Below are 20,365 nucleotides of genomic sequence, written 5' to 3'. Positions count from 1 at the left end.
TAGATGCCCTGTGTAAAGTATAGTATGTGATCATATAATTAAAGATTGTACCATACTGCATACAAATAAGGGCCAAATTAAGGTTGCACAGGCAACAGGTTATATTAACTTATTTTATCATTTTCTTGAGAGGACCCATAAAAACCATGAACTGAAAAAAACTGGCTAGAAGCAGGTATTGTCAAAGCAGGTACCATGTAAACTTCCACATAGAAAAATTATATATATATATACTGTGACGGGGCAAGGCCAGATGGCTACAGTAAAGTTCTGAGGAACAGGTATGTTAGCCCCAGGCTAAACAAATCCCTAGTACCGTGGTAACCAAATGGCAGTTGCTCCAGGTTAATCAAGGCACCTGGGGCCAATTAAGATCTTTCTAGAAGCAATGGAGGAGAGCTACATTGATTTAGAACACCGTGCAGCCAATTCAATGCAGGCTAATCAGAGTGACCTGGTTTAAAAGAAAGCTCACTCCAGTGCAGGCAGGGAGGAGCCAGGGAGAGGAAGCGGTGTGAGGAGCTGGGGCAAGAGGCACAAAGGAGCTGAGACTTGAATAGGGTGTGCTACTGGAGGATTATCAGACAATCAAGCATATTCAACAACCAGGAGGAAGGTCCTGTGGTGAGGATAAAGAAGGTGTTTGGAGGAGGCCATGGGGAAGTAGCCCAGGGAGTTGTAGCTGTCATGCAGCTGTTACAGGAGGCACTATAGGTAGCTGCAATCCACAAGGCCCTGGGTTGGAACCCGGAGTAGAGGGCGGGCCTGGGTTCCCCCCCAAATCTCACAACTCCTGATCAGACACAGGAGGAGCTGACCCAGACTGTGGGTTCCACCACAGGGGAAGATCACTGAGGTGAGCAAATCCGCCAATAAGTGCAGGACCCACCAAGGTAGAGGAGGAACTTTGTCACAACACACACACACACACAAATCACTCTTGCTATTCCATTCTGAGACTTCTCTGAGAGCAGAAAAATACTAATTACGTTAAATTGTGAGGGGATTTTGTGGTATACAAGTGTCTATAAGGAACCAGACAGAGACCATGAAACTCATTGTCACTTATCTATGGCCAAATCTGAAACCAAGTCTTCACAAATGAGCACATTAACCTACTGAGCCATCTGCCTCATTATGATTTAATACAAACATTTTATTTCTGAGTATCCGATCACCTAATTAAACTTGATTTTTGAGTGCCATCTCTAAACCTATTGTAAAAGGCTTTTAAAACTAAAAAATGGTTTAATCCTGCTTTAGAATTGAAGATAAATTGTACTAATTCATTTTTTACAAAAATTTATGATACTAAGCTACAAAGTATTGCCAGAAGGCAAAAAGAATAGTTCCTTACCCTACTTCAACTGTGGTTCTTCAATATGTGTTGTTCAGAAGTATTCCGCTTCGAGTTTGCAATGCACCCCATGTGCTGCAGATCAGAATCTTAGGGCCAGCAGTGTCCACCGGGATGGATTCTGTGCCCTCACGCCCCCCACAACTGAGGGCATAAAGAGTAAAGTGGAGATCAACTACCCCTCAGTTCCTTCACCAATAAGAAGTCTAGGTGTTAATTAGATTCTGTAGAAGCAAGAAAGGGGGATTGATTGGGGATTATATATGGAGAACACATCTCAAAGAACCACAGTTACTGTACGGTAAGTAACTGTTCCCTCATCTTCAAGTGTTTGACAGTATATGTATTTTACTTCTAATGACTCACAAGCAGTCCTGGAGGTGGATGCTCAGGCAAGTGTGCCAGAACCTTTGTAGAAGTGGGCACAGGGGGAGGGCCAAGGCCAAAGTGTCCCCTTCCTTTTCAAGGCTGGCTGCTCCGGCAGTGAGCCAGCTTCCCTTTCTTCTGGTGCCAGCAGCCCCTGGTGAGCGAAAAGTGTAATTGCAGCATCTCCCCAGCAGCATCCATTATTTGCGGGGGAGGATGGGGGAATCTGCAGGGACATGAATTCTGCACTTACATTTCTTTTGTTAAAAAGGGAGGGGAGCCCCCCTCCCCCGATTCTAGTGCCAGGGCTCAGAGTTTACTTAAATAATTAAGACAGCTCTGCCAAAGCAGGCATCTGACTTAGATGCCTCGACAAGGGAATAATACCTTAAAAAATGTATATAATGATTCCCAAGTACCTGCCCTACAAATTTCAGAGATCAGTACATTCAAATAAGCCACAGAGGCTCAAATAGGAGTTCCATGAGCCACAGAAGGATGATGAAGCTGAGATCTCAAGAAGAAGCTGGGTCTCTGACAGGGAGTCATGAACACAAAAGTCCTTGAGAAATCTTGTCACTATGGAGTGTGAGAAGAGTGACTGTGAAAATCAGAGCATGATATGCAGAGATTGCAGCTAAATGGACTTTCAGGAAACTAAATGCTAGGCCTTCTTCCTTCAGAGATAATATGTAGTCTAGAACCTTTGGTATTGGAGCCTCAACTGGGTCCACATTGTCCTGGGCTGCTCACACAGAAAATTATTTCAAATTTTGCAGCACAGGTTTCTACGGTGGAGGCCTTCCTAAACACTGCTAATATTGTTCATCCAGTCAGCATTAAGGCCATCAGATGTAGCAAGTGGGGTTCTAGAGGCAGTGTTTCAGAACCAAGGCCAGATACTATGTTCATACAGACAGGGAGATAGATGGGAGGTTCACTGGACAATTGGAGAAGGTCTGAGAGCCAGAACTGTCTCAGCTAATACGAGGTTATCAAGATCACTGTGTCTGTCACATCTAATTTGTATTATCCTGTGGAATCAGCAGAACCAGAAGGAATGCAGAGAGGAGGCTCTTAGACCACAGGAGGAGAAATGCACCATTAGAGATTTCATATTCATGCCTCCCCTAGAACAGAACACCTTGCATTTGGCAGTCTCTGCTAGTTCAAATGGTCTATTGCCAGGTTCCACCACACCTGGAAGATAGGGGTGTAACATGGTGTCTCAATGACCACATAAGGTTGGATACCAGGTTCTTGTTAATAAGTCTGACATACTCTTGTTTATTCCTGGGAGGTGAAGGGCCAGCAGGGTTTCTGAATACAGTTGGCACCATTCGCACAGTTTGATGGCTGCCTGACATAACCAGGATGAGCGTATGCCACCCTACCTGTTGATGTAATGCATTGCTGACATATTGTCTGTTATGATCTGCAGTATTGAATTCCTCCATGTCGTACAAGGGGCTCTGTATTGGAGGGGAAGGGTGAACATTGGTTCCGGGGGGTCTTCTGATGTATTTCAGTCCAGTTTGGGGATTTTGGATGCAAGTTAAGCACTGAAAGAAATTTTAAAGACTTTCAGAGGGGCTTTTTTGAGGAAAAAGCTTGTTAGGGTTCTAGCCACTGGTAGTACACTGCTAGATTACGACTTGCTGCCACTGGCAGTAAGAAGGCACGGAAGCAGGGCCACTCCACCCTTTATGCCCTTTTACAGGAGCACAAGGAGATAAACTGCGAACATGGTTCCAGCAGACATTGCTATCTGAAAAAAAACAAAAACCTGGCCTGGTATGCATGCACACCTAGAGTGGGATCCACATTGACACACACTGAAAGAAATTATGTCTGGTGTCATAAACAGACAGTAAAGGATTAAGAAGTTCACCTAGCCTAGCTGACACTTAATTAGAGGAACCAACAGGGGGACAAAATGTTTCACCCAGGAAGGAGGGAAGAGTCCTTTGTTCAGTCAGTCCATTAAGTTCTGTGCTGGAGTTAAAAGATCAAAGAATCACCCAGGGTAGTGAGTATTAGAGAAGGAATGAATTAGGTTATGTTTATTTCCTTTTGTGACTTTTTCTTTTTGCATTAGAGGGATAATCAAATTGGGTTTTCTTTTGTGTAACTAAGGTTTTGCCCAGAGGAGCATCCTCTGTGTTTTGAATCTGTTGTCTGAGAGAGTAGCTTGTATGCTAATCTCTCAGATGTATTTCTTTTACACCTTTTCCTTAATTAAAAGTCTTCTTTTTAAGAACCTGATGGATCTTAAAACAAGGAAAAAATCAAAGAGGTTTGGATCAGGGTTCACCAGGAAATTGGTGGAGAAGTCTCTCAGGGTTACCGAGGGAAGGGTTACAATACTTGGGTGGGAGAGATTTTCAGGGGGAAGACAGTTTCCCAAATGACTCATAAACAGCTGTTTTAAACGACTTAGGTGATGGCAGCAACCAGATCTAAGCTGGAAATTAAGCTTTAGGGGTTCTCATGCAAGTCCCCACATCTGTACCCTAAAGTTCACAGTGGAGGTGAAACCTGTGACATCTGGAAACAGAGGTAATGTTCCCAGTGGTTGAACTGATAATTTCATCAGATCAGAGGATTGCCTAGGCCAAATTGGTGCTACCATGATCAGAACTTCCACATCTGAGCTTCTTTAAGACCGTCAGTATAAGGAGGGTGATCTAATGACAAATACACCAGTTCCAAAGACAAATGGCTTCCCCACTCTGCTCTTTTTCCCCTAGGTTGAGGAGCACGAGGGCACAGGTGTGGTTCCAATGAGTACTGCTGGCTAAAGATTCCATTTGAGTGAATGGAATGTATGTGCACGATAAGTAGAATATTTATGGACACATACTCAAAGTATGGTACTTTCAGTGACAAAACTGTCACAATATCCTTAAGATATACAGAAACTGGGGCAAAAGTACTTAGCAGGGGGCGAGGGGGAGAATTGTCAAAGTATTGCTTCACCTTTTTGACAGTCTTTCCACACAATTTTTCTGGTTTTCTCATAATGTGTATTCAGCCAGGTAAGGAGGAGTCTTTCAGATGAAGAATATATATTACTGGACAAAGGCTCAGCATTTATTCTCGGCATGCTTTGCGGGCTTTCTGAGCTCAACAGATTACTGGTAGTAAGTGATGATACACGTGCAAGGACCAACACCTGAAATCAGAAAATATATTTCATCTTTTTACTAAAAAGTATAATTACAATTCCAAGTAGAAAAAACAAAACACAAAAATACAATTAATAACTTTTCAAACACAGAAAAACTTTCAGATTTGAAGCTATTTGGTAGGCACAGGGCTGCCAATCTCCACCTTTTTAAAAACAATGTTTCTTTATTGTTTTCAAGAATATCATTTACAAACAGTGAACAGCATGAAATTTAACCACCTCTTCAAACACCAAAAAAAAAAAAAGATGTATAAAAGCATGGGTATGAATTCAACCCAATGTGCTCCTAAAATTATGCAAATATAACATTAAATATTATATTATATTATTATAATATTAAATCTACCCTTCCATCCTCAAATGCACAGCAAAAACCCTAGAGCCGGCCCTGGGGTGTCCACCTCACATCAGGCATGAAGGGGTTAAGGTGGCCATATGGGCCAATTAACTCCCCAGGCTGCACCTGGAGGAGGAGCCAGGGAGCAGGGATTAATCAGAGGAAGCTCAGCTGGATGGGAACAGGAGGCGACTGTATAAAGTCCAGAAGCTGAGCGTAGCAGGGGCTGCAGGGAAGTAGTATGCAGTCACTCTTTGGGAGAAGGGAGGTATGTTTGGAGCTATAGAGTTAGGTAGCCTACAGTTACTCCTTGGGAGGAGGAAACTTGGGGTGGCAAACCCAGAGAAGGGGAAGAGCCAGAGAGGTAGGAAAGGCTCAGGGGAAAAGCAGCAAGGCATGGGATAGTGCAGTCCTTGTCTGCTAAGGAGAGGGCTGGCCCCTGAGCTAGAACCCCGAAAAGTGGATGGGCCTGGGTTCCCCTACCAGCCACTGGAGAAGTGACACAGACCATGCAGTGGAGAGCAGAATGTCTAGGACAGTTTTCCCCAACAGACTTTGATATCCCAGAAGGGGGAAACATGCATAGTGACCTGGCCAGAGGCCAAGTCATGAAGAGAAAGCTGTAGCTCCTGGTGTAAAAGGGGCCGCAGGGTGAGAGAAGACAACAGATGGAGAGACCACCAGAAGAGGGCACAAGCATCTGGAAGGAGCAAATCCCCAGAGCAGCCAGGAGGAGGTGCCCTACCAGTGGGTGGACCCTGTGACAGGCCCTTTTCCTGCACTTAGTTATAAAGGCACTTGTATAGCACGCTCATCGTAGTATCTCAGAGCCTCACAATCTTTAATGTATTATTTCAAAACACCCCTGTAAGGAAGAAAAGCACCATTGTTCCCCTCTTAGGGTTGGGGAGCAGAGGTACATATGTCTATATAGGATGGAAAGCCAGGGTGTGAATCTACAGTACGCGGTAACAACATCCTGTGTGGACACTGCTACAGTGCACTAAAAGTTCCGTATGGGTCTTTTACATCAGCAGACAGTCAGGATCTGCAGTGTCTGTAGGAGGAGTCTTGTCATATAACTTATAAAAAGATCTGTGGTTTAAACTTTATATCTCTGGTCTCACACCAGGTTCCTAAAGTATAGAGGCAGCAGCTTACTCATAAGGAAGACACTCTTGGCTGCTTAACCGTGATAGAAAGCAGGACAAGCATAGGGAACAGCCATGACGGACTGTACCTAAGTGAAACAAACATCACAGGGGGAACCTGAAGCCTCAGAAGGTCTTGAAAGGGAGAACAGTATATAACTGTGTTTTGGCTGCCAATTTTGATGAGAGAAATCAATCATGACACTCCAGGTTAAAAAAAAATGTGAAGAGATATCTATGTCAAAGCACGTGTTAATTTTGTCACTGATTATCCTAAGGATGCTGAGTACTTGATGTTTCAGAGAAGTGTTTATATGGCATCACACACTTGGAACTCTTCAAGATTGAAAACTGAAGTGCTTCTGGATATGGAGTGTGCTTTCTTCAGGCTCCTAGACAGAGAGTAAAAGGGCTGACAAGAACTACATCTACAACTGAATGGATGGTGTATTGAGGGAGGAATGCTTGACACCAAAGCACTCTCCAGGAAAAGCAGCTTTGTTTGATCTTATTTGATCAGAATGGAAATAAACTCTGCCTTTCAGGGCTGTTTATGCCCGGATATAGTATCCACAAGTGATTGTTCATTTTTAACAGACATTTTAGATGAACATTTCTTCAAAAACATTAACTCTTCATTTCAGAATCCAAGATGAAGAATTTTTAAGAGTAGTAAGTCAACCAACCCCAACCACTCTACTATTTTAAATCAACAAAGCATTTTATGATTACTAATCTGTAGGGCCCTACCAAATTCAGTCCATTTTGGTCAATCTCACATCAGGGGATTTTAAAATTAGTCAATTTCACGTTTTCAGATATTTACGTCTGAAATTTCATAGTGTTGTAATGGTGGGGGTCACGATCCAAAAGGGAGTCAGGGTGGGAAGGCCACAAGGCTATTGTAGGGGGGTTGTGGGACTGCCACTACTTACTTCTGCCCTGCTGCTGGCAAGGGTGCTGCCTTCAGAGCTAGGCAGCCAGAGAGGAAGGCTGCTGGCCCAGTGCCCAAATCTAAAGCCAGGACCACTGGCAGACAGTGCAGAAGTGAGGGTTGCAGAGTATGGGAGATGGTTACCATGTGTCTGGTTTTCCTGTGAGTCTCCAGCCCAAGTGGGGGCTCACAGCTCCGGGCCACAGCCTCCCCACGTGTGTGGAGGGCTAACAGCTCCAGTCGCAGCCTCCCCATGCAGTGGGGTGGAGGATTTAACAATGCCAGCTACCAATCTTCCTGAAGCCGAGGGAGATCCTGGAGGTGGGTCTGATCCACCCCAGGAGCAGCCCCTGCAGGGGAAGAGGAAGTCTTGTCCTTCCTCACCCCAGTCATGATGAGCACTGGAGCCCTGCACAGGGTAGGAGCCCCTAGCTGCATGCCAGATTTCACATAGCAGATTGAATTTCATGATCCATGATGCATTTTTCACAGATGTGAATTTAGTAGCTTTTGCACATTAGTAGGGCCCTAACTATATAATCTGTTGAAGTACACATTACTTTTAACTAATGCCCACATTATAAACAGACTCCTATTTTGCAAGCAGAGAGGGTAATATTTACATGTTTAAGTCTCCCCACTGTATTTAAGTCTGTTAGCAACCATATGCAATTGCATTAAGAACTAACTGTACTCCAAAACCACTGACCCTAAGGGTATGTTTATACCGCAAAAAAAAGGATGTTCTTAACTCTGGTTAGCTAAGTTGAGTTAAAATAGCAGTGAAGACATAGCAACTTGGATTAGCAGTGTAAACTTCAACTCCAGCTGCTAATCAAGTTAAAAGCCAAGTTGCCACATTTGCACTTCTATTTTAATCCATGTTAGCTAACCCATGTTAAGAACACTTTTTTTTTTACCAAGTATCTTTATAGACATAACCTAAAAGAAAAGAAATCTTGAACCTCTTAATATGTCAGCATTTCCAGATCCAAAAGTGGCAGAAAAAATAAAATGAAACAAGTAGTGCGTGCATGCCTTCCTCTAAAGATAGTGTTTTGGCATGTTCATGCATATGTCTGGACACATGGCCCTGTGCTAGGCTTATCCGCTTTTAATGATCCTAGATCAGTGTAATTATGAATGGTTACAAAAACATTTTAAAGCATTATGTTTCATAGATTGTTACCAGTTAATACAAAAAGAATTGGATACTCAGTATATATTTTTCGTCATTTTCTAGGAGCAGAGATGTTATTTTTCCTTTCTATAAGCAGTAGTGAGAGTGTGTTAAAACTGAAATGCACTCCAAAAATAAAATTCTGAACACCACCACATTTAAAAAAAAAAAAAAAAGGTATGTCAAAGAAGAACATATTTTTGGTGCAACGGGTTCCCGTTATTTTTTCTGGCATATCTATGTTTCAATATTATGGGAGTACAACCTAAAATATTTAAGTCACAGCACCAGTAAAAAACTAAATAGTAATTTTTTTAGTTGTGAATCTGAATAAGATGTAAATGTTGATAAATATAATCATTCCTTTTTCTATTAGTTACTGAAGAGAGCGATATTTAACACCACCATGTTTTTTTCCCTTTAACACCCTTGCAGCTTTTTGCTCTCATGTTGTTGTCTGGTTAAATTAATCTTCACAGTTTAGGGTCCAGCCTTTCCTCAGAACATGCCTGAACTTCATTACTGTCCTTTGGAATTATACATGCATATCCGGGAAATCAATTCCATGTCAAGAAATACGAGCATAAATTTCAGCTACGAACCATGTAATTTACAAATTGTAAAAAACTGATAAAATATATCTTAGCTAAGCAGATGAATTCTTTTGCTATTTGTTAAAACATATGGGGTATTTGAAGGAAAGAATTATTCTGTTCAATCTCACCTTGTTTGAAATCTTCCTGCAATATTTGCAAATATCATTTAAAAGCTTAGTACTATAAGATATTACATGTCTGCAATGTACCTTGTATACCTGGAGTAACACATCGGTCCATACTCGTTTGCTCATGGTCTCGAATACATTGTCATCCAAAACAAACAGGTTCTTATTGTTAAAAATTTCACAGTTCTTCATGTTAGCTTTTTGCAGGTCAGTCATCTGAACCTTCAGATAAAGGACAAAGATTTATATTTTATCTTAAACTATGACATCTATAGGGTATGATAACCTTGAGCAACAGCCACTACTGGCTTTAAAAAGTTTGTCAGGTAAACAATTACTTTTTCTAATAGAATTACATATTTAGTGGATAAAAAAAAAGCAGTCCATGCAGGATATTAGAAATTTGCTAAAGTATATAATGGTGTTTTTCACAGAATCTTAGTCACAAAATTTTGGCTGCCTGGGGTGAGAACACAATGGAGTGAAAACTCACTGGAGAACCATAAGCAAAGCATATTGATAAATGGCAATGCACATCTAGTGTATTTCACAGTGATAAGTGTTTGGACCATTAAACATCTTTATTAAAGTTCTGAAAGGGAAAGTAAACAAATACTAGGAGTTGCAAATACCAGGGAGTATAGGGAAGTAATACAAAGGTACCTAAAGGAATTAAACACAGGGATAGAAATGAACGTATGATTGAACCTGAAAAAAAATAAAAACTAACAGATTTAGGGAAAAATAATCACACATACAGATATTAAATGGGAGGAAGAAACCTGAAAAGCAGCAATGTTGACAGAGACTTAGAAGTATACTTATTGTCTGTGTGATGGGCAAGGCCAGATGGCTACAGTAAAGTACTGAGAAACAGGTATGTTAGCCCCAGGCTAAACAAATCCCTAGTACCCTGGTACCAAATGGCAGTTGCTCCAGGTTAATCAACAAGGGCACTGGAGCCAATTAAATCTTTCTAGAAGGCAGCAGAGATAGCTACTTTAATTAGAACACTGCAGCCAATTAAGGCAGGCTAATCAGGGCACCTGGGTTTAAAAAGGAGCTCACTCCAGTCAGGCGGGAGGAGCCAGAGCAGAAGGAGCGTGTGTAGAGGAGCTGGGAGCAAGAAGGCAAGGAGCTGAGAGTGAGAGCGTGTACTGCTGGAGGATTGAAGAGGACAAAGCGTTATCAGACACCAGGAGGAAGGTCCTGTGGTGAGGATAAAGAAGGTGTTTGGAGAGGCCATGGGGAAGTAGCTCAGGGAGTTGTAGCTGTCATGCAGCTGTTACAGGAGGCACTATAGACAGCTGCGATCCACACGCCCTGGGCTGGAACCCGGAGTAGAGGGCAGGCCTGGGTTCCCCCCAGATCTCGCAACCCTGATCAGACACGGAGGAGCTGACCCAGACTGTGGGTTCCACAAGAGGGGAAGATCACTGAGGTGAACAAATCCGCCAATAAGTGCAGGACCCACCAAGGTAGAGGAAGGAACTTTGTCACAACTGGTGTCAGAGGTGGGATATTTGGTGGTGTGCACAGCGCGGCGGAAAAAAAAAGGAGGTGATTAAAAAAAAAAAAAAGAAAAAAGAAGGAGGTTTATTTTTTTTCACCACAATGGATAACGTAGTGTGGGCACTGATACAAGCCACAGCAGCGAGCAGGAGGCCACCCATGTCCAGGCAGCCGCGCCAACAGAGGCAGTGCGGGCTGCAGCAAGAAACTAATCGCCTGCTGATGGACGATGGACCAGGCCTTTCAAGACCGAGCTATGTTGCGGGAACTGGTAAACCAGGTAAAGACCCTTACAGAGCTGAACCGTGGCCATGATGGACGTGGCTCATTATGGCCTGCCACTGGCTGCAGAAAATGAACGCGGGAGATGATGTAGAGGCATACATTCTGGCCTTTGAGAGGACAGCCCTACGGAGGCCTGGCCTAGAAACAGTGGTCTGGCATCCTTGCCCCATTCCTGTGTGGGGAGGCCCAGAAGGCCTACCATGATCTGCTGAAAGGCTGCAGCAGACTACTCCCGCTGAAAGCAGAGATCCTGGCCAGATCTGGGGTAAACAACTGCAGTGCGGGCCCAGCGTGATCACGAGTGGAGGTACCAGGAAGACAAAACCCCACGGTCCCAACTGTATGACCTCATACATCTCGCACGAAAGTGGTTGCAAACAGAGTCCCGGAGTCCGGAAGAGATACTAGAGGTTCTGGTCATCGACCGGTACATGAGGGCACTGCCACCAGATCTCCGCAAATGGGTAGGTCAGAACGATCCGTCCACCTATGATGAGATGATCACGGGAAAAACCACATCCTACGCCACTTGGAATTGAGGCTCCTACAACAACATACCCACACACAGACACAAAATGGATATAGCCCAAGCTGTCAGGAACAGTATCCCCTGAATGATCCAACAGCACAACTGGTCAATCTAGAGCTGCTGTGCCTTTATACTCGACAACACAACATTTTTCAAAATTTAGATGGACGAATATAATTTTAAATGCTCCAGATCAGTGGCACTGTATGGACACCGCATGGCCCACAATATGCCAATATTTGTATGGAGCGCGACCCTCGAGCAACAAATGACCTCCCAGCTATCGTCCGTGAGCCCCCTTCTCTACCTACGCTAACTTGATGCATCTCGATCATTCTGACCATGGGAAGAGACTCATGGAAAAATGTCCACAACACAAAGATTTCAAACAGCACCACCATCCAACCATCACACTGACCATCTAAACGTGAGGTTCCACTTTCTAGACATCACGACGGTGCAAATAGTTGATGGTCACATTAACACCTAACCCTGTATCGAGAAAACTAACGCGCACCGCAATATGCCATACCTTCATGCCTCCAGCTTTCCGATCCTGGGCACATCACCGATCCTGTCTACAGCCAAGCACTGAGATAACAACCGGCAGTGCTGACTTAACCCTCAGACCAAACAACTCCTAAATCTCCACCAAGCATTCTCAATAATCTAACAATACCCAGCACAAGGAAATAAGGAAACAGATCAACAGAGTGCCAGACGTTACCGCAGAAAGCCCCTAACTGCATGAGCAGACACCAAGAAAAAACCAACTGGAACTACCACTCTGCCATCACTACACCCCCAGGCTAAACCTTCTCAACGCATCATCCAGGGATTCTACACACCCCATCCAGACAATGATACCCCAACTTCACAGGTCTTAGGGTGTCAGGCTCAGCTCTTCACTCTCCACACAGACACCCTCGCCAACCTGACAAGGTTTCTCACGGCAAGCATGCAACACGCAGCACATAGTATCTAGCTCAGAACCAATCCAATGCAACATAAACCCGATGCCAATCTGCCACATATCTACTCACCCCACCATCACAGGACCTACCAGATCAGGACCACAGCATCGCACGTTCACATTCACCATGCACGTCACATGTTAATATAAACGTCCATCATATGCAGCAATGCCCCTACTGTACTATCGTACATCTGCCCCAAACTAGGACCAGTCCTGAAAGCGATGGACACAAGTCAGAATATTAGAATGGCAAATGCAACAAACCCTTAGGAGAGCACTTCAACTGTCCTTGTGAGGCACCTCACATAGCATGACCTAGGTGGCCCCATCCTGCAGCAAACAAAAACTTCAGGTCCATACTTCAAAAGAGAAAACTGCTGAGCCTTCAATTCATGTGCACAATTGACCTCCGATACTCAGTATGAATGACCTAAACGATGTGTAATGAAGCTATGCCAAACCTAAGAACCAAGTTTCCTCCCTTGGCTTTTCACTACGGACGCTCACTGAGAACAGGTCTCATCCTCACCTGATTGATCTAACATCGTTACATCAAGCTTGCTTGCTGCATATAGATAGTGCCCGGGAAATTCCATCTACATTCATCTGATGAAGTGGATATTCCACCCGACAAGCTCATTGATCCAAATGTCTGTTAGTCTATAGGTGCCACAGATTCTTGCGTTGCTTTTAAAGTTTAATGATGCGTGCATGGAACGCTGAGACCTGGATACAATGGCCTGATGAGGTGTGACCTGCCCATTCCCATTCAGTATGAGGATATTACTGCAAGATACCAGAATTTTTGAAAACTTAAATGTAGATTGTTAGTATTTTGATTCTCGTCATGTATGAAAAGAGAGAGGGATCACAGATCACTCACATATTACTGAGATGTGATTTCATTTATAGTCAGAGTCAATACCAGATGGAAGAGTGCACTTCCTCTTCCTCCATCCCGACCCCAGTCCAAAAGTCAAATGAACTCAAAGGAACCTCAGAGCAGCTCAATGGCTATAAAAATCCCATGAGGGGGGTGTCAAGCTCAGGATAGGTCTAGGTGAGCCAAGTGGCAATACAATATATTGCAACAATCTGCATCACTACTGAGCAGCATCTTGATTGGCGGTTCTATATATTGATGGAGCCTATTATGGTAGGTAGGGTTTTGGCAGGAACCATAATGTTTTTTTCCCCAATTTGATCCTTGCTTTCAAATATGTTTTGTAGACTATTATCTCTATTCTTAGTACACAAGTATGTATCAAATAGTATAGAATTAATGTTTCTGTCTTCCCATATGTTCACTACTCTCATCTCGCCTAATACTTTTGGCAGTTTTTTTCCAGACTAAGTCCTTTGTCAACTCACTCTTTCTGATACCTACGATGAATTTGGAATTTCAAGATGAGCTGCAGAAGACAACATGCGAAGACAGAGCCCATCCTACACACACCATCACATCCAGTTTATAGGTGTGATCGCTGGGTATATTTTCAGTCAAAACTGTATTCACTCTCTTTTGCTGTAGTTATACAATTAAAATGGTAAAACAGATGTGAACAAAGTTCCTCCTCTACCTTGGTGGTCCTGCAGCTTATTGGCAGATTTGTTCACCTCAGTGAGATCTTCCCTTCTTGTGGAACCGCACAGTCTGGGTCACTCCTCCTGTGTCTGACTCAGGAGTTGGAGAGGTTTGGGGAGACCACGGGCTCTCTACTCCGGTTCCAGCCCAAGGGCCCTGTGGATGCAGCTGTCTATAGTGCTCCTGTAACCACTGCATGACAGCTACAACTCCCTGGGCTACTTCCCCATGGCCTCCTCCAAACACCTTCTTTATCCTCCACCACAGGACCTTCCTCCTGGTGTCTGATAATGCTTGATTTCTATAATCCTCCAGGAGCACACCCTCTCAGTCTCAGCTCTGTGCCTTTTGCTCCCAGCTGCTTCCACTACGCTTCCTCTCTCTGGCTCCTCCCGCCTGACTGGAGTGAGCTCCTTTTAAACCCAGGTGCCCTGATTAGCCTGCCTTATTGGCTGCAGGTGTTCATTAAAGTAGCTCTCTACACCTTCTAGAAAGATCTTAATGGCTCCAGGTGCCTGATTAACCTGGAGCAACTGCCATTTGGTACCGAGGGTACTAGGATTTGTTTAGCCTGGGCTAACATACTGTTTCAGTACTTTACTGTAGCCATCTGCTTCCCATCACATATCCGCCCTCCTCTACTCACACCACCATCAGGTCGGGCAACTGAGAGGCAGCTCAAAGTGTGCTTGTAAGCACCCATCACTGTTGCCAAAGTGGTGGCACCAGCTTGTGCCGTATGCGGAACTGGAAGTGGTTGTGGTGACAAAAGAAGCCACTGATGACGGACCCTCTTCGATTTTCCTATTCTTTGCATCGCACTGAAGGGTGCACTCGGTCAGTCAACAAGAGAAATCGCCGGTCTAAGAGTAATTCGCCAGTGGTCCTGCCCAATTTGACAGCAAGCGCTATTTCTTACTCGGACTAACCTGCAACATACTTCTGGATTCTCTGTAGAGTATACTGTTCTGAGCTTAGTGTAGAGGATCGGGTTCTTCTTCCAAATCATGATTGGCGACAGACCGCCCAAACCCAACCTACGGAAGCATCTTTCTTCAAAATATAACATTCTTGGTAAAGGTCGGGGCATTGATGACTGGGTCATTACAGGGCTGTCCGTAAAGGTCTATGAGCCTCTCCGCTGCGTCTTTCCACTTCACCATGTCTGGACATCGAGCTTCCCACGTTCCGTATAGCTGGTTGCCCTACGACTGCGAGTGAGGAATAAACGTTCTGTGTGTAGCCTACACACCTCAGGAACGCACTGGCCTGACTCTTTCGGGTCGGCGAGGCAGTTTGAGAATCGCGCTCAAGCTTATTAGATTGGGGCTTACACTGTACCACTTCACTACAATATAGCCCAGGATACTTAAGCTCTGCTAGTCCTTATGGAGCATTTAGCTGAATTACAGGGTGTGGAGGCCAGCACGCTTAAGGTGGTGATACAGCCTAACACACAATCTTTCTCCAAGTGGGCTCCTCAAGTCCTGGAGTATGATGATGACATACATCTGGTAGGGGACTGCATAAACGTATCGGGGGGCGCAGCCAGCTTCCATCCCATGCTTAGATGGCACTGGAATGTAGCTGAGGCCCCATTGCTCCGAGCCAATAAGCAGGGATGGACTGTAACGAGATAGTGCTGGTCCGGTGAGAACGCTGTCTTTATCTTACAGCTTCTTTGGTCAAGGGGGAATTCTACTAAATCCTTTTAGATCCAGATCGTTGTTCAAGAAATCGGGCACTTACCTGAGATATACACATCAAACACAAACGTTCATGCGATTCGTGTATGGGTACGCATACTGGGCTAAGCGTCTGTCCAAATCTGGAACCTTGTACGTCTTCAAATACTGGGTGCTTACTATTATTCCCCCAAGCTTGTACATCTGGATTTTATTCTCCGTGCTGCTACTTAACTAAGACAGCTATTGAGGCATAATACTCAGCCATGGTTCCCCCAAACATCTGAGGGGGGGAACCCTCTCTGGCTCTCCAACACTAATCTTCCAATGTGCGTAAGGGACGCCCCAAGACGTTCAAATATGAGTCAAAAACCGGAGCACAGGAAATGATTATCTTCCTCCCTCCCTCCTCCTTCTCTCTCCGTTTGTTCCCCCTGAGGGGAATTGATGATCTCTTACATGACAATTACCAGAACTGGTCTCGTCTCTCCAAAGAGACAAGATCCCAAAATCGAACCAGGATAAGAAAGAGACAGCTGATTCTCTCTCTTTTCTTTCCCCGTACTATTTCCCCTCCTCCCTCTAGCCTTGTCTGCAGAATTGTAACAGGACCGGGCACAGAAATTCTCCTCTCCCTTATGCCTCACTAGGAAAATAGAAACTTCCACAAGTTTAAAAAATGAAAACTTTATATAAATAAATTTCAGAACAATTTAATGTATTAAGAGGAAATTCAGCACCTAACGAGATCAAATAAGGCTCTTGCTTATAAGAAAATTATGCATAAGACAGTCTGAAATTATAAGATACCAATTAACACCAGTCAGCACAAATCCAAAACACCCATGTTAAATACATAATCAAAGCTACATTCACAGCCGATTAACTATGTGTCATTGTGTACTGCACACTTGATGATTAGAATTAATTTGAAAGAAGATGCGATTAGAATGAAAACTCTGATTTACATCCGGCCGAGGAAACAAAAGACTCTACAAATGCTTTCCAGTTCAAACTACACGAACTTTTACAAAACAATCCAGGTCTCTGATTGGTCTACTGGTCAGTGTTTGGTACACGCCCCCTGTCATACTCTTTGCAGGTAAAAGAAATTAACGCCCTTACCTATATTAGAACCCGCCTCTCCCAATCACAGACTGCTAAAATTTCAGGTGAAGTGAGTTTCTACCTAGAACTTTAACAGAAACAGAGTAAGTACTACAACTAGCATGCACGGTTGGTACAATATACTAACTAGCATATGTAAACTACAAGAACTCTATCACATCTGCAGAGAAAAGTCTTATTAACCAGTGATTCCTGGAAAACCTCACTGGAGAGTGCAATCCACGTAAACAGCCTAACTTTTAGAAGCTCTCTTGACAATGTTGGTGGGGGCTACTTTTATGGTTTTTGAATTATAAACAAATACTTGGAGAGCTAGACTCCAACGAAGAAGTCTCTCTTGTTGGCCTTTGCTTATGAATCCAACTTGGTAGCGACTCGCATAGGTCATTTCGTAGCTGGCAACCTAAAATGCCGTCCGCGCAAACGTATGGCGTAGCTTTTCCAGGCAGTGACACAAGCCATAGCATTCCTTCATCACTAACTGACGCAGTGGGCTTTTCCTCTCGCGCATAGTTTCTTGCTTGCAAAGATATAACAGAAAATGGATAGTTTTGATCCAGTCCTTCGTCAACACCTGACGGACTAGAGACTGCTCCTATACCACAACGACTCACAGATGCCAATCCTGGTGGGTTAATAATGGTCTGTCTAGTCGGGGCCTACCTAGCACTTAGGGTCAGACGGGAGTGAAGCGTGTCGCCTTAAGTTGCGGTAAAGGCTTCTACTAGCGCATCATCATTCACTGTCTACTCTGTAGTTGGCTGGCGGCTTCTTGGTCAGTTGTGTCGATGGTGGCATAGGCGAGTTTGGCTCGTAGTGTGGTTACAAATCGCCTGTTGTAAACCAGCAAGCTCTAGAAGAATTGGCACCTGGTATCTTTCTTTGACTTGGAAAGCCACTTTTCGGTAAGCTTCACATCCTGGGCCTGAAGGGGTTATGTTCCCGAACCCACTGGTGTCCCAGGTGTCACATCTGTTTGGCCATTTGGCACATTTTGCACTTACAGTCTAGGTCCTCCTGCCTGATACGCGTCAAAGACCTTTCCAGTGTTCTAAGGCTGTCGGAGGCCAGGAGTCTGAAAAGAATGACCACTCAATCAAGGTAGCAGACTGATATCTCCTCGCTAGTCGGCTAGTGAACACACCTCTACAGCCTCTGGAAGGTGGCAGGCTGCATTTCCAGGCGAAAGGAAGTACATTAAATTACATATCCCCCACTCCGCTATGAGTGAGATGCTGACTTCCTGGCGGTTCATAGCTAGGCTGGCTACTTGCCAGTACCCCTTGGTTAAGTTATCTATTGCGGAGAGTGAAACTGGGCACGTCCACAACATTTTAAATAGCTCACGGCTGCATGGCAGTTGATAGTTCTTGATCTGAGTTACGCTTTGCCTTACGGTAGTCTACAAGACCACGCACAAAATCGTTTTAACATCTGGTTGCTCTGTGCCATCAACTGGAAACTGACATGCGCCATGCACTGGTAGTATGCGTAGGATTTTCATACCCCATCTCTTAGCATGATCTTGGATCGCATTCTAACCCACTCGTTATAGGTTATTTGCCGTGGGGACACGCGTGAGGTGTGCTGGGTTATAATTAGGGTGGCATTACCTCGTCAATGAGGGTGCCAGCCGTCATCCGCCTGGAGTGTGCCTGAGAACAATGGTGTGAAGCTGGTGCAGCAGCTCCTTGGAATTGTTTTGCGGCCAGCAGACTTCCAGGTGGTTGAGAGTATCAACCTATCTCTCCACACCGCCACACCACAGCCGTCACTCTTCCCGTCGGAGTAGAACGCCATCGGGCCAGCTCCAGACGTCCTCTGCTCCTGGACTGATAAAACTGATGACCATAAAACGTGCAGCTCTCTGAATAAAAGGGCTTGAGAGAATTAAATAGGTCACACAACTTTGAGTTAGTGACGGAATTGGGAAATGCTTATAGAGATAGTTAAAGCTCCCAGGCGCTACATTGGACCGGTGAAACATGGCCCTCCCATGTACTTCGCATCTAAGGGCCCTATTCGCCCTCCCAAAGACCATAACCTCGGTCTCAACCTCCTCTTCCCAAAAAGAACGGCTCTGGATATTTATCGTACAACAGTCCTTTTGCCTCATCACCAAGTAGACCTTAGGGTTTATCGTACTAGCAGAGCTAAAAGAATGGTCAGAGACAGCTGTTTAGTAGGTTGCTGCAGCAAAGTCCAAATGTAGCTCCTGAGAGAAGCGGTCATAAACCCTCCCATTGTTGCTTCAACCAACTCCACAAAGGCCCCACTTAACCCTCGCGTGGCGCATCACACAACTTCAATGTGACAATCAACCCAAACTGGGATGTGGTAAGCCGTAGCACAGCGCAACACATGTGACACACAGCTAGCGAGTCAGTCGTACATTGGCAACAAAAAAGTAATGCAAATTCACGCCAAATTACGAGCGAATCACAAGGCCCCAAAGTTCACCATTAAACCTTTCCACCAAGGACCACATGCAGTTTGAATGGTGGTAGGGGTGGCAACCAACGTGAGTATCAACCCCATAGATACTTCCCGACAGGTCTTTCATGGTGCTGCCAGGAAATTAGCATTCCTGAAATCGGTAAGGAATATCGAGGGCCAAACCTACCCTGGTGAAACACTCGTCTAGATACGGTAGCCTGCAACACCGAAGGCACAAACGCGCTTTAGCCCTGGTGTTCTACGACCCGAAACCTGCCTTCTGGAACCAATTGGTAGCCAAGCAAACGAGTCAAAGAAGCTCATAACGTACGTGCATATATCCCCTGGGTGTCTTTCTCGGAAAAAGGAACCCACGAAATATCCACACGCCTAACATGCCACACTAGACACAATGGGACCATCAATTATGGGGAGTCGGCCTAGGAGACGAGAGGCCCTTCGCGCAACCCAAGATCCTTAGACACTTATCCCCAACTCCTCTCGGCAGCACCCCACCACGACCAAGATGATCCCAGCCACACCCCCCACATCGACACCGATGGACATACCGGGCAACTTCCCTTGCATCCCTCCCCAGTAGAGGCTTTCCCCAACCCCTGTCTTTGGTTCTCTGTTCACCCAGCAATGGCAAACTGGGAATGATCTACCGGCAGCACAACAGCTAAGAGCTTCCACCCTTACTCAGTGAACAAAACCACTTCTGTGCACGCAACACCATCTAAACCTTATTCTATCTGGTGTTCCACAGAAAAAGAACTTTACCATTGCAACAAAGCTCTGGTCCCTGTCAACAAACCGAGGAAATCGGTTAGCAAAAAGAGCACTGAGGGGTGGGATGCTCCGTGCCGCACCATGCACCAAGTCTTCCTGACCGGCTGTCATCCCCTCCTTGCTCAGTCTGAACTGTTCCGTTGAGACAGGGCTGGGACACGCAGTTTCCAATTCCCCTCAGACTGGGGACTAGCTCAG

At 44.8% G+C, this 20,365-nt stretch overlaps 1 protein-coding gene across 3 annotated transcripts in view; it reads right to left on the bottom strand.

Annotated features, from left to right (window-relative positions):
• CFAP47 (cilia and flagella associated protein 47) overlaps nucleotides 1-20,365 on the bottom strand; it is a 761,390-nt gene that overhangs the window by 554,415 nt on the left and 186,610 nt on the right. For all 3 annotated transcript variants that reach the window (XM_032799255.2, XM_075059737.1, XM_075059740.1), the window contains exons 32-33: nucleotides 9,321-9,461; nucleotides 4,703-4,898 (exon numbers count right to left, since the gene is read on the bottom strand). In XM_032799255.2, coding sequence (XP_032655146.1) covers nucleotides 4,703-4,898; nucleotides 9,321-9,461 — 337 coding nt within the window. The remainder of the gene's footprint in view (nucleotides 1-4,702; nucleotides 4,899-9,320; nucleotides 9,462-20,365) is intronic.

Source organism: Chelonoidis abingdonii, chromosome 1 (genome assembly GCF_003597395.2).
Source record: "Chelonoidis abingdonii isolate Lonesome George chromosome 1, CheloAbing_2.0, whole genome shotgun sequence".
Taxonomy (NCBI): Eukaryota; Metazoa; Chordata; order Testudines; family Testudinidae; genus Chelonoidis; species Chelonoidis abingdonii.
The sequence above is the reverse complement of the archived record's forward strand: the minus strand, read 5'-3'. Positions and strand labels throughout refer to the sequence as shown.